Genomic DNA, 15487 nt, shown 5'->3' on the forward strand with positions numbered 1-15487 from the left:
AAATAAGGCATAAGATCCAGGTGTTGGTGATAGTCACACCGGTGAGATGCTGCAAGTTTTGTCCTGACCTTACATGGGAAGCATGTCTAGAGTTGCTGTTTACACATAACGTGTGTGATCGCAACACAGACTGTCTTCCGGTTGTTCGGGCTGCAGTTTAAGGAGTGGGTAAAAGTTAACCATTTTTTTTCCAAGTCCATAGTCTTTAAAAGAAAACATGGCCACATGCCAGCATTCATCCATGTCTCTCTCTCATTCTCTCTCTCTCTCTCCCTCTCTCTCTCTCACACACACACACACACACACAACAACAACAACAAAAAAAACCCTGTGCAATGGTCTCTGATTTAACTAATACCATGTGGGAAAGTAGAATAGTACAGGGGAAAGTTCTAGAGCCAGGCTTCTCTGTCCCTTACTAGGAATTTAACCTTAGATTGCAGGGCTGCTTGCTAGTCTAGGGGCATTGAAAAAGTTACCAACTACTCATTGTCATCACCGGTGCAGAAAATTCTACTTCATAGGTGCCGTGAAGAGTACAATGGAAAGGTGTCTCAGTTACATATAAGTGAAGTTTTGTTCATCAAAGGGTCCAGTATTTAAAGTAAAACGGATTTGGGCAAGGCAGCTTTTGTACTGAAACATTCTGAAAGTTGCAGATGTGCTGTCTGGTATTAGTTATGTTTATCTCCAGCTACTTCATACAGAATAGTAAGAAAAACTTCACAGAGGCTGCATAATTAATTTGTAATAATTAAGAGGTGTGATTTATTTTGTCTTTTCTGAGTTACATGACAATAGAAAAGTTTTAAAATAGGTGTTTTCACAGTACTTCTGGATCTCTGTCTCCAGGCTAGCTAGATATGTCTAATAATTTTTTCTTAGTACTCACTAAATTTCAAAGTCAGCTAACATTTCAAAAGATTAAGACCGCAAAAAACCCTTAATTGTGTTTAACTTAATTGTGAGTAATATAACTACCCTTAAAAGAGAACAGATTTTCAATAGCTGATACCTTATTAGGTTCCTGTAGGGGAATCCATATACCTGCAGTAATTTATTTTTCTTGGGTGACTTCTGAGGCTTATTCCTTTTGTTGAAACCAAATGAGTAGTCCCCCCGCCTCTTTACTGCAAAATCATCAGACATTGAAGAATCTAAGGGACTGCTGTGTTTTTAAAATGGTGAAGATAATAATTCTTACTAGAATGGATTTTTTAAATTATCAAATCTTGATTCTTCCTGTGTAATATTCTCAATATACACTATAAGCATGTCAAGTGTATTTGTCAATAGAATGTTTATATTCTCACTGCCCAAATATGTACCAATGTCAAAAGCAAAAGGGGCAGAGATTAAATGCTTTACACTGAACAATTAATGATTGCTAAGTATAAACTAGTGACTGTATACCAGATATGTTGGGTTATAATAGGGTATCAAGATAAAGACATTTTATAACATGTAAATATGTCATGTGATGAAATATATAACATAAATGGCAATTTAAAAGAAGATAATGCTGTTCCCATAGAATATGAGTGAATACTTTTCTTTCTCTAATCATTAGAACTATCAAGAAGAGGAAGCAGCATTTTGGTTAGGGCTTGAACAATGAGTGATGTTTTAGAAATTAGCCATTTCGGCCGGCGCCGCGGCTCACTGGGCTAATCCTCCGCCTTGCGGCGCCGGCACACCGGGTTCTGTCCCGGTTGCCCCTCTTCCAGGCCAGCTCTCTGCTATGGCCCGGGAGTGCAGTGGAGGATGGCCCAAGTGCTTGGGCCCTGCACCCCATGGGAGACCAGGAGAAGCACCTGGCTCCTGCCATTGGATCAGCACGGTGCGCCGGTGGTGGCGGCTGTTGAAGGGTGAACCAACGGCATAGGAAGACCTTTCTGTCTGTCTCTCTCTCTCACTGTCCACTCTGCCTGTCAAAAAAAAAAAAAAAAAAAAAAAACCATTTAGGGGATAGACATTTGGAGAAAAACCTGTGTTGGTTTTAGTTGCTTGAATTGCTTGCCAGATACCCATCTTTAATCATTATCATCAACATAATACATAATTGCTAAGCTAGATATAATTCTAAGGGTTTTACAATATCCACTCATTTTATCCTAATATATATATATATATATATATATATATATATACATATATATATACACCATGAGAAAGGTAACAATTCATTTTACAGATGGGGAAAGAAGTGAAGAAAGACTGGGTCATTCGTATAGATCAAATAACTAAAAAATGGCCAAGCTGGAATTTTGAGCTCAGGCATTCGAAAGCAGAAGAGAGCCCATACTTTTTATCAGAATGATCTTCCTTTATTTAAATCAAGTTGACTTTATTATTAATTGATACTTTGAAGTTAGAATAGAGCCAGTGGATCCTTCATATTAATGATATAATAAGCCCTTTAAGTGATGTAAAAAGAGAGAAAGGGAGTGGCTTAAGAAATTGCATTTACATTTGGGGCATGAAAAGAACAACAAAAAAATGAAGCAGTTTCTGTAAATTCACAGCTTTTGTTTTCTACTCATTTGTACATCCTGAAAATGAAACTGGCAGATCTAAAAGTTTCAGTTCCTTGTGTACTGTATTCCTTCACTGTTCATTTATTCTTAAATCCTAGTAGTAGTTACTGTGGGATTAAGACATTATTCTTGCAAGTTATTTTCACAAAAACTTTATTGCATGATTCAGATAACTGTTGGAAGCCAAAGCGGACATTATGCTCTTTTTTTTTTTTAAAGATTAAGTGATCACTGAACTGCATCCATGTGGCAGATTTGAACATATATTTTCAGATCAACATGCTTTTAATTATATATTCTGTTTTCCACTCATTATACAATTGATTCACAGTTGAAGTCAACATCTGAAAAGTCAATGTCTTAATAATTTCTAAGTCCAGTAGTTATTTCTGCCATTCTTGTTGGTTGTTCAACATTTATTACCATTGATTATATCCTTACAAAATACCATTCTAAATCAGCTTTTCTTCTTTGTGAATCATTTTTGTTCTGGTTTTAAACAATGTAAGAAAGTGTTACTGTATTTTCTCATCTAGATATAACATTTTGCATGTTTATTTCCTTCTGCGTATCTTAAACATGGTTGATATTGTTGGGGTTCTTTTGTACCTCTTACAAGGAATTGGACTAGGCTCAAAGTGTAACAGTAAAAATTTATTACAGGAAATAAAATACACTCCTCAAGAGTCCAGGAGTTGGCCAGCAGATCAGAGACCTGAGGCCCCTCGTTACATATTTCATAGGCACAGTTAGATATTGGGTGAGGTGCCCTTTCTATGCTTCTGGATCATCTGTCTGACCTACAGGCCATCTAGCCATTATCATTTCTATACCTGCAGCTTCTAAGTGAAGGATTTTCAAGCTTGCATTTTTTTCTTCAACTTTAAGTAGCCCTTTTCTGGCTCCAGGGGTGAGGATATGCCATAAAGAAACTGAGAAAAGATTTTTTTTTTAGGCTTCCCCAGTTAACCTTTTCTGTCTCAGTAACATATCACATCCACAATTTTCTTCAGCTGCATGTCAAAATTCTCACTTTAAGTGAAGGCAAGGATTTCTTATCTCAATAACATGGAAATATCAAAATATCGGATTACAGAAGCATGTCAAAATGATTATATCACCTCATTATTCCTGTCCAATGCTTTGGGGCTGTCACATTCCACACATAGACATTCCACTCACTGGAGGTTTTCAGTCCAGAGCTCACTGTACTGAATGAGTTGCTGCTTCCCAATAATAAACGTGTTAGTTAACAGTTCAAGTCTTCCAGTTTGTTCTCAGCATTCTTTTTTTTATGATTTTTAAAATAATTTTTGATTTAGAGAAAAGTTGTAAAAGCGGTATAAACAATTCAACAATTCCTGTTTGTTGTTCTGCAGATTTACCAAATAGCTGTACTTTACCTTCCTTATCATACATGTGTTCACACACACTTAAATGTTGTACTGTAAATGTAGTCATCCCTTAGTAAGCATGAAGAATTTGTTCACTCAGATACAGAAATCTTTGGAAACTCAAATCCCTTATTTTAAAAAAGCACAATATTTGCATATAATCCATGAACATTCTCCTATAAGCCTTTAGTCATCTTCAGATTGCTTATAATATCTACTCCAAAGTAAATGCTGTTTAAATAGTTTTTGTACAGTATTTTTTAGGGAATAATGACAAGAAAAAAAGTGTGTATATGTTCAATTCAGACATATTTTTGAATGTTTTCTAACTTGTTCAGTTTATGAGTGTGAAATTCTCAAATACCATACACATTATTTATGTTTGTGCATTTTTGTGTGTGCATGTGAATGTATGCATAAATGGTATGTGTACCATGTATTTGTATGTTTGTATAGTTTTGTTTTATGTGCTGTCTGATGTTTCCTCATGATTAAATAAGATTGATTTTTTCAAAGAGTTATCACAGCCGTGAGTCTCTCCTCTTGTTGGATCCTGTAGATATTCATGATAATATCTGTTTATCCAAAACTAATTGAGGAAATTAGTATTGACCACTTGTTTAAGATGGTGTTTGGTAGGTTCTCCATCCACTAAGTTGCTGTATTTCCCCCTGTAATGAGATTTTTCAGGAGAAATACTTTGTCAATATGTGGATATCCTGTTTCTAATCACACTTTTTCTCCCTCATTAATGATTCTTCGCTAAGTTATTATTCTTTGCTTTGGTTTTCTGCTGATGTAACAAAATATCTGATACTATATAATTTATAAGGAGTAGAGATTTATCTCACAGTTGTGGAATTTGGGATGTCCAAGATCAAGAAGCTCGCAGCTTGTGCTATTTATTGGGTGGTGCTGCTCTCTACTCCCAAGATAATGCCCTGATACATATCATTAGGAGTGCTATCTTTATTTTTATTATTATTATTATTTTTTTTTTTTTTTGACAGGCAGAGTGGATAGTGAGAGAGAGAGACAGAGAGAAAGGTCTTCCTTTTTGCCGTTGGTTCACCCTCCAATGGCCGCTGCGGCCAGCGCATCTCGCTGATCCGAAGCCAGGAGCCAGGTGCTTCTCCTGGTCTCCCATGCGGGTGCAGGGCCCAAGCACTTGGGCCATCCTCCACTGCACTCCCGGGCCATAGCAGAGAGCTGGCCTGGAAGAGGGGCAACCGGGATAGAATCCGGTGCCCCAACCGGGACTAGAACCTGGTGTGCCGGCGCCGCAAGGCGGAGGATTAGCCTTTTAAGCCACGGCGCCAGCCAGGAGTGCTATCTTTATGTGGTCAGTGAGCAGAAGAGCACAAACCTATTCCCAAAGTCCATTTTTTAAAAAGATTTATTTATTTATTTATTTATTTTTATTTGACAGAGTTAGTGAGAGAGAGAGAGAGAGAGACTAGAGAGAAAGGTCTTTCTTCCATTGGTTCACCCCCCAAGTGGCCGCTACGGCCAGCATGCTGAGCCAATTTGAAGCCAGGAGCTGGGTGCTTCCTCCTGGTCTCCCATGCGGGTGCAGGATCCAAGCACTTGGGCCATCCTCCACTGCCTTCCCTGGCCACAGCAGAGAGCTGGACTGAAAGAGGAGCAACTGGGACTAGAAACCGGTGCCACAGGCGGAGGGTTAACCAAGTGAGCCACGGTGCTGGCCTTATTTGAAAGTCAGACTTACACAGAGCGAAGGAGAGGCAGAGAGAGAGAGAGAGAAAGTCTTCCATCCGCTGATTCACTCTTCAATTGGTTTGCAACAGCTGGAGCTGTGCCAATCTGGAGCCAGGAACTTCTTCCGGGTCTCCCACATGGGTGCTGAGACCCAAGGACTTGGGCCATCTTTCGCTGCTTTCCCATGCCATACCAGAGAGCTGGATTGGAAGAGGAGAAGCCAGGACTCGAACTGGCATACATGTAGGATGCTGGTGCTGTGGTGTAATGGGTAAAGTGACTTTATCCGTTATGCCACAATGCCAGTCCCCCCACAGTCTTTATATAACAGCATTAATCCAGTCATGCGCTCTCCAGACTTCTCCCATTAGTTCACATTTTTCACCAGTGTTGAATTGAGAATTACATTTCCAACCTGTAACTTTTGGGGGACGCATTCAGACCATGGCATTTGGTAGTTGTGCAGTAGTGATATTCTGATTCTGTTATACCATATAAATATATTAGTTGGTGTTCTAACAGAAGAAAGTATCCTTTATCCCATTTATTTAACATCCTTAAAAGTATAATTATGGAAAGTGATCTTTTGAAATCATTTCCTAGTATTGTATTGTTCTTTCTCTATTCAGACTTACCAATTTTTGCTTTATATATTTTGATACTCTGATATTGGGTGTTTATATATTTAAAATTGTTATATCTTTCTGTTGAATTTATCCTTTTTTCATTAAATAATGGCGGGTGTCTCTTGTGAACAGTTTTTGACTTAAAATCTTTTTTTTTTTCTGTTATAAGTTTATCCATCTTGTTCTCTCTGTACTACAATTTGTGTGGACTATCTGGTTTTATCGCTTCACTTTGAGTCTACATATGTCCTTAAGTCTAAAGTGACTTTCTTGTTCATGACATGCAATTGAATCTTTTTTTTTTTTTAATCTACTCAGCCATTCTATAACTTTTGATAAGGGAGTTTATTCTATATTTTTTTTAGTAATTATTGACAGATAAGGATTACTGCCAGTTTTAAATTGTTTTTGGTTTTATAGTTTTTAGTTTTGTCCTTCCCTTCTAAATATCTAAAGAGTAAGAACTGAGTTTTACCAATCAGCTTATGTCTTGTGACACCCATCATAAATTTTTTTTTAAAAGATGTATTTATTTATTTGAAAGGTAAAGTTACAGAGAGAAACTGGGAGAAACAGAGAGATATCTTCCATCTGCTGGTTCACTACCCAGGAGTCCACAATGGCCAGTGCTGGGCCAGACCAAAGCCCGGAGCCTGGAACTTATTCCACGCCTTGATATGGGTCTAAGGGCCCAAGCACTTGGTCCTTCTGCTGCTGCTTTCCCAGGCACAAAAGCAGGGAGCTGGATGGAAAGTAGAGCAGCCAAGACTTGAACCAGTACCGATATGGGATGCCAGCTTCACAGGTAGTGGCTTTACCCACTATATCATAAGGCTAGTCCTAGTATAAAGGTCTTTTTTTGTTTTTAACATAATGTATTTGTTCAATTGAACTGAATTTTTCATATTTCACTTTTTGTGTATTTGGTTGTTTGGATATTGCAAAAAAAATAAAATGATTTTTTGGTTTTTTCCTCCCTCTGGAGAGGAATAGTTTAGATTCTTTTGTCTTAAAGTCAACTATGTTAATTTTTACAAGCATAATGCTTATTTTAGCTCTCTCTCTCTTTTTTTAAAAAAATATTGATTTATATTTAAAAGGCAGTTTACAGAGAGGTAGAGGCAGAGAGCTATATATAGAGAGAAGTCCTCCATCTGCTGGTTCACTCCCCAGATGGCTGTAACCACCAGAGCTGCACTGATCCGAAGCCAGTAGTCAGGAACTTCTGGGTCTCCCATGTGGGTGCGGGAGCCCAAGCACTTGGGATCAGAAGTGGAGCAGCTGGGATTTGAACTAGTGCCCATATGGGATGCCAGCACTGCAGGAGGCAGCTTTGCCCACTGTGCCACAGCACAGGCCCCACTATGTCTTTTTTTTTTTTTTTAAGATGTATTTATTTATTTAAAAGATAGAGTTACAGAGAGAGAGAAAGACAGAGACAGAGATCTTCCATCAGTTGGTTTACTCTCCAGATGGCTACAGCAGCCAGGGCTGGGCTATGCCCCCACACTAGGAGTCAGAAACTTTATCTGGGTCTCTCACATGAGTTCAGGGGCTCAACTTACTTGGGCTATCCTCTGCTGCTTTCCCCGGTGCAGAATAGGGAGCTGGATTGGAAATGAAGCAGCTGGGACACAAACTGGCACCCATATGGGATGCTAGTGTCATAGGCTATGGCCTAACGTTCTGCACCATAAAGCTGGCCCCCTATCTTATTTTCTTAATTAACAAGCCCACCTTCGTTTGTAGTCACAGTGTATAAACGTAATTGTTCTATTGAAATATCAATCTTATGGGAGGTTATCCCTACCTAAATCCGAGTCTTAAAAACAACATAAATCATTCCTTTGGTAATTTTATTTTCAGATTTTAGGATGGAAAATATTTGACAGGAAAGAATTTTTTATTATACTGGTGAACTAACATAGTTATTAAAAAAAGAAAAACTAAAAAAAAAAAAAAGAAAAACTCAGATAGTTCACCTATTCCTTTGCTGAGAGTCAATTTTTATAGTTTTATGTCAGAGAAAGAGGGAACTGATGTGATAAGAGTATAGCCATGGGTAAAAGGGAAGATACCAAGTAAAGGGTCAGAAAAGTTTTGTAATCAATATAGTTTCTCTAGAGTTTTATGGATTTTTATCTACATTTAATTATGTTTACAGATATTTATATTTATAGCATACATGTATCTATACAGCAGTGCATATTAATATTAATGTATGTATATATTTGCATATGCATGTACATATGTGTATTGGAGTGTATGTGCACGTATATATGCAAACATTCATATAAATGTAGTAAACACATTTAAATATGTATAAGGGTATTTAAATGTGGAAAATGGAATTAAGAGGTAAGTTTATTTTTGGTGCAAAATACCAAAATTCATGCCTATGTGGAGTCATCAAAGAGTTCATGAAAATTACATATTATGAAAAAGCTGGCCGGCACCACGGCTCACTAGGCTAATCCTCCGCCTGCAGCACCAGGAGGAAGCACTTGGCTCCTGGCTTCGGATCGGCTCAGTGCCCCGGCCATAGCGGCCATTTTGGGGGTGAACCAACGGAAGAAAGACTTTTCTCTCTGTCTCTGTCTCACTGTCTAACTCTGGCTGTCAAAAAAAAAAAAAAAAAAAAAAGAAAAAAGAAAAAAAAGAAAAGGAAAAAGCTGTATGTGCATTTCAAAAAATCCTTGCCTCTGGATAAATTTACCCTTGAATTCCAGTTTTCCATGACCTTTTTGAAATGCCTTTTTACCTTTTGACATAAAATTTTGAAACAGACAAAGTAAAATTAATATTTGTTAGATGTGCTTGTGTGGTAACAAAACTGTGTCATTTTGATTATTCTTTATTCTTTAGGTGTAGTTATATTGATAATTAAACAAGGTGGGCATTAAAAATAATCTCTATGATTTTAGCTCAAGAGAAATATTCTTGGGGTGGGCATTTGGTGGTCACTGGTGGTTTAGATGGCAGTTAAGGCACACGTCCCATATCTGAGTATTGGGGTTTGATACCAGCTCTAGATCCTGATTGTTGTTGCTGCTAATGAAGATGCTGGGAGGCAGCATTGATGATCAAGTACTTGGACCCTTGGTACTCCTATAGAAGACTTGGGTTGAGTTCTCATTTCCCAACTTTGGCCCCACCTAACCCTGGCTGTTTTGAGCATTTGTAGAGTGAACCACAGGTGACAACTCTTGTTTTTCTTCTTTGTGTTTGTCTCTGAAATAAATAAAATAAATAAATATGGTTGATAATTTTAGTACTTTCACATAAAGAGAAGCAGGAGTTTGTAGGGAATTTTAGGTGTTTACCTTATTATCAGGGTTAGTTTAGATAACAGTATATCACAATTCTAGATAATAGTATATCACAAAGGTCATATTTTATAAAATAGTTTATGTCAACTTTTCAGCAATTACCTAATAAGACATTTCTACCTAAAGAGACTTAAATATTTTATTCATATAATGTATATATTTATAGATATGTGAATATACACCAATAGTATGTGTATGTACAAAATACTTTTTCAAACTTAAGAATACATACAATGACATCATTTTAGAACTTATAAATTAATTTAAATTTTTTTTTTTTTTTATTTTTGACAGGCAGAGTGGACAGTGAGAGAGAGACAGAGAGAAAGGGCTTCCTTTTGCCGTTAGTTCACCCTCCAATGGCCGCCGCGGTAGGCGCGCTGCGGCCTGCTCACCGTGCTGATCCGATGGCAGGAGCCAGGTGCTTCTCCTGGTCTCCCATGGGGTGCAGGGCCCAAGGACTTGGGCCATCCTCTACTGCACTCCTTGGCCACAGCAGAGAGCTGGCCTGGAAGAGGGGCAACCGAATAAGTTAATTTTTAACATTCAGTATTTTCAAAGTTACAATTATATTTTTAATACCTTCTCAGACTCAGTTTTATGACTTTTTAAAACAAAAGTTCTACAAGGAGTTCACAAGAAACAACTTTCTTGTGCCTAAATTCGTAGTGGAATAAAAGATTTTCTGTAAACACCTCCAGTAATGACTATCATGAACAAAAATAAATAAATAAATAAATAAATAAATAAATTAGGAATATCTAGTGTAATTATCTTTTTTCTCTATTATTTTTAAAAAATTTTCTAATTCTATTCCATTTTAAAACATAATTTAAAATTTGAAATTACTCATTTCTTATGAAATTGTTATTTTAGTTAAACATTTTTGAAAATTATCTTATGACTAGATTTTAATATACTGCTAAGTATTTATTTTTTATTAAAAAACTATTGTTCTTATTTTATTCAAAAGACAGAAAGACCAACAGACAGACAAAGATCTTCCATCAGTTGGTTCACTCACTAAATGCTAGCAACAGCCATATCTAGACCAGGCTGAGACCTGGAGCCTGAAACTTAATCGAGTCTCTCATTTAGAAAGCAGGGCCTCACCTACTCAAGACATCACCTCCTGCCTGTGATTGTGTGCATTCGTAAGAAGCTAGAATCAGAAGCAGAGCCAAGACTTGAACCTAGGGACTCTGATATGAGGATGTGAGATCTTAAAAGGGAATTTAATCATTTAATCAATGCCTGCCACTAGTATTTCCTGTTATTAACTATGATTTTTTAATTTTATACTTAGGTTAGAAAATTTTAGTCTATATGCATAAAATATTCCCTTTGTATAGTGATTCACTATGTACAAAATCTGTTAAAATGTTGAAAATATATTATGTTTCTTAAATAAAATTTCCAAAAGGCTTATCTGACCAAATATAATTTGCATGGAAATTATATATCTAAATCAGTGCTGCCATTTAGTTCAGATGTATATAGGTTCTTTTACAGATTTTGATATTTGATGGTATAATTGATATCAGATTGAACTCCTTTTTTAAGGTAATAAAGTATGGTTTTTATTTTTCATTTTGAATGCATTGGAAAACATTATTAATGACACCTACTAATTGTATTTTTTTTTTTTCAATAAATTGCAGCAAAACGTTTACTGTTTTGGAGTTTAAAATATGTCATCATGGCAAAGTTTCGAAGAAGGACTTGCATCATTTTGTCACTTTTTATTCTATTTATTTTCTCTCTGATGATGGGTTTAAAAATGCTGAGACCAAATGCAGCTGGTTTTGGAGCTCCTTTTGGACTGGACCTTCTTCCAGAACTTCATCAACGAACTATTCATTTGGGAAAAAATTCTGGCTACCAAAAGAGTAACAGAATCAACAGTGAAGTAAATACCAAGAATAAAAATGTTGAAATCACTGTGAAACCTTCTAAAGCCTCTGAACTAAACTTGGAAGAACTGCCACCTCTGAATTATTATTTACATGTATTTTATTACAGTTGGTATGGAAATCCACAATTTGATGGTAAATATATACATTGGAACCATCCAGTCTTGGAACACTGGGACCCTAGAATAGCCAAGAATTATCCACAAGGGAGACACAGCCCTCCAGATGACATTGGCTCCAGCTTTTATCCTGAGTTGGGAAGTTACAGCTCTCGGGATCCTTCTGTCATAGAAACTCACATGAAACAAATGCGCTCAGCTTCAATTGGTAACTATTTCATTTTATGTATATGTGTGTATGCATGCGTGTAAGTATACCTGTAACCTTCTGTGTGTAAGTAACATTATGTGGAACATAAAATTACCAACTAGTCATCAGATTGTTAAAATCTCTAAATTAAGATGTGTATGTGCCCTTAAACATCCAAGCAATCACGTTTTAATAGTACCATTACTGTATTTTGTTTAATTACTAAATTTGAGGGGCATTTCTGAAAATATTATTTTTATTGATTTTGAATTTCTTTCTCAGTTGTATTAAATTATGAATTACATAATATATAATATATAGTTGTATCAAATTATGAATTACATAATATATAATATATTGTATTAAATTATGAATTACATGATATGTGATATGTATTATATATAATATACATATAATATATAATAAATTTACTTAAATGTAAATATTTCTTAAAGGTTTATATTACCACCCATTCAATAAGTAAAATATTCCTATAGTCCAGAAAGTTTCATCATGATTGCCTTATTAAGCCCCATCCCTCAGTCAACCTTGGAGAGTACCTATCTGATTTCTACTACTGTATAGTAGTTATGAATATTCTATACTTCATGAAAATAGAACCATCAATTATCTGTATAGAAGCAACTGTGTGTGTGTGCCTTGGCTCAGGGTAATGTTCTGAAATGTACCCATGTTTCTAACTGTATCAGCAGTTTAGTCATTTTTCTTGCTGGGTATCATTCCATTGTGGGGTAATAGCTGATTTACTTCTGCATTCAACTGTTGATGAACACTTGAGCTGTTTCAAATTTTAGGCATGTAGCATGTAGTTAAGTATTGCTTCTCTGTTTCTTAAACTAGACAGTTTTTTCTTTTTTAATTTTGATGTTTGATTTATATTATAATTTTAAATGCCCCTCTATGCTATTTATTCTATTTTTCCTACCTATCTGTATTCCTTTTTCTCCTCTTTTTCTGTTTTCTCTTATCTTGTATATACTTATTCCATTATATATAGTCCTTCATTTTATTTATTTTCTGATTGTGCTAATGTGTACAATGCTTATGTTTAATTTAAGTGACAAGAAGTTGTTGGTTTTTCCTCCTGTAATTCCAGCCTCCCCCGAACTTTCACTTACTTTTCCTTCTGGTACTCCAGTTATACATATTTAGATAGAGTCATATTGTTCCATAGATGGACTATATGAAAAAAATATGTAATTTGGTGCTTGAAAAAATTTTCAGTTTTTGAGTATATCCTTTATAAAATCTTTCTGTTTTGGTTCCATCTGTCTTCATGGTGCCACTAAAACTAGGACCACAAGAGGAAATTGTGTGTTCTCGTATTTTTCTATCTCTGTAAAGGTACAAGTTCACAATGGAGCTGATATTTACACAGAAAAACGCTAGACTTTTTCATTAAAAAATTGTAGAATATCATGAATGTACTTGCTTTACTTCAGTGGAGTAGCTGTTTCTTCAGATGTTTTTAACATTTTAAACTCTAGTTTCTGTGTTCTCTGTGTTACCACACAAAAAGGACTTAGTAAATTTTGACAGCATTGACTGCTGTATTATAAATATATAGGCATGTGTTTGTCTCTATTTATGAATTTACTTTGGAGGGAAGAATGTTTTCAAGTGTTTTTCCAAATTTTTTTTAAAAATTATATCAAATTCGTATTTTTCTATCTTCAAGAGTGCTTTGTTGTGGCTAAAAAACTATGCTTAGTTGACAAAGTAAATAATTATTCTTAAAAGTTTTAATTTTCTTTAAATAAATTGAAGTGTTTACAAGGAGAGGTTTTTCCTCATTTTTACATATGATTGTATATTTATAATATATAACAATATACATAAATGTATATATTATATATAAATAGACCCATAGTATATATAAACTTAGATATAAATTTATAAATAATATATAAATTTCATGCAATATACTCTAAAGTTTGGTAATGATTAGAGAAAAATGTTTCTGTTTATATTTACTTTTTTGTCTAATGTTTATAAAAACCTTTCCTCTATATATGATTTTACTACTACATCATTACATGAATATTAGCTGTTTGGAAACACTGGCTATGATACAATTATTTTATTGTAAATATTGATAATTTCATTGTTGATGAAAATATTTCAAAGTTTGGTAGTTTTTCTGCTGGGAAAAACACTTGATTGTAATAAAAACAATATTACAATCAATCTGTAAATAAATAAAATATTTCTTAATGTGTTAAATATTGACATACACTCATTAGTAGGCAAAAAATAATTTGTAAAAATACACAAAACACTTAATCCACGGAGCTGGTGTGCTGACTGATATTTTTTGAATATAGTAAATGAAGGCTCTTTAAATTGTTTTACTGTTGAGTATACTTTGACTTTGTATTTAATAGTCACTTTTTATATAAATGCTCTTTTTTATCTTTTTTCTTTTTTTAAAATTTTATTTAAGTTATACAAGTTTCATGTATTTTATATGTGCAGATTTAGGAACATAAATGAATTGCTATATGAAGTAAATATAATGTTGTATTGCATTACAAGTTGGTTGATTTTATGCTCTTACAATTAGATGTATTATGTATATGAACCCTAATGGTCTAACATTTTTGTTTCTGAAAAGAATGATAAAATGAGGCCGGTGCCGTGGCTCAACAGGCTAATCCTCCGCCTTGCGGCGCCGGCACACCGGGTTCTAGTCCCAGTCGGGGCGCCGGATTCTGTCCCGGTTGCCCCTCTTCCAGGCCAGCTCTCTGCTATGGCCCAGGAGTGCAGTGGAGGATGGCCCAAGTGCTTGGGCCCTGCACCCGCATGGGAGACCAGGAGAAGCACCTGGTTCCTGCCTTCAGATCAGCGTGGTGCGCTGGCCGCAGTGCGCCAGACGCGGCCGCCATTGGAGGGTGAACCAACGGCAAAGGAAGACCTTTCTCTCTGTTTCTCTCTCTCTCACTGTCCACTCTGTCTGTCAAAAAAAAAAAAGAATCAATAACTGGATTTTAAACATAAAATGAAATAATTTATGTTTAAAATCCAGTTATTATATTATTATAATTTGTCTGGTATATTTTTACAGCTTATGATAAATTTGTATCCTTTTCAAGTCCTTAAAGGGTGAGGTAATATATATGCTATCCTGTGTATTGGTATCTTGCAATTCTAAAAATATCAGATAGATGATACCTTTTCAATTTTTACAAAATTTTCTAAAAACTCAGTAGGATAGTCACACTAATATCCCAGAAGAGATACATAGGATTTTTCAGTCTGTTATTTTACATGGTAAAAGAGAATTAGAGTTGCAGATGTAAATTGTTGCTAGTCGACTGACTTTGAGATGACATCCTAGATTATTTGGGTCAGCTTGATCTAATCACTTGAGTTCTAATCACTTGAAGAGGGAAAAAGAGTCAGAGGGATGAGATTTAAAAAGGACTCAATCTACCATTGCTGGCTTTGACCATGAAGTAAGGTGTTCATGAACCAAAAAATCTGATCACTTCTGCAAGCTTTGAGTGGCAAGGAAATGGATTCTTCCCTGGAGCCTCCAGGAAGAAAGGTAGAACAATCAAGCACTTTCGGTAGAGACCTATTTGAAATGCATGACTTACAGATCTATTAGATATTAACTTTGGGTTGTTTTAAGCAACT

General features: G+C 35.5%; 1 protein-coding gene across 2 annotated transcripts in view; it reads left to right on the plus strand.

Annotated features, from left to right (window-relative positions):
• Positions 1–15487, plus strand: part of MANEA (mannosidase endo-alpha) — a 37073-nt gene that overhangs the window by 937 nt on the left and 20649 nt on the right. Inside the window, exon 2 of one of the 2 annotated variants that reach the window (XM_062186515.1) lies at positions 11267–11845. In XM_062186515.1, coding sequence (XP_062042499.1) covers positions 11305–11845 — 541 coding nt within the window. In that variant the 5' untranslated portion in view covers positions 11267–11304. The remainder of the gene's footprint in view (positions 1–11266; positions 11846–15487) is intronic. The other variant, XM_062186516.1, reaches the window with a different exon arrangement.

Source organism: Lepus europaeus, chromosome 3 (genome assembly GCF_033115175.1).
Source record: "Lepus europaeus isolate LE1 chromosome 3, mLepTim1.pri, whole genome shotgun sequence".
Classification (NCBI taxonomy): Eukaryota; Metazoa; Chordata; class Mammalia; order Lagomorpha; family Leporidae; genus Lepus; species Lepus europaeus.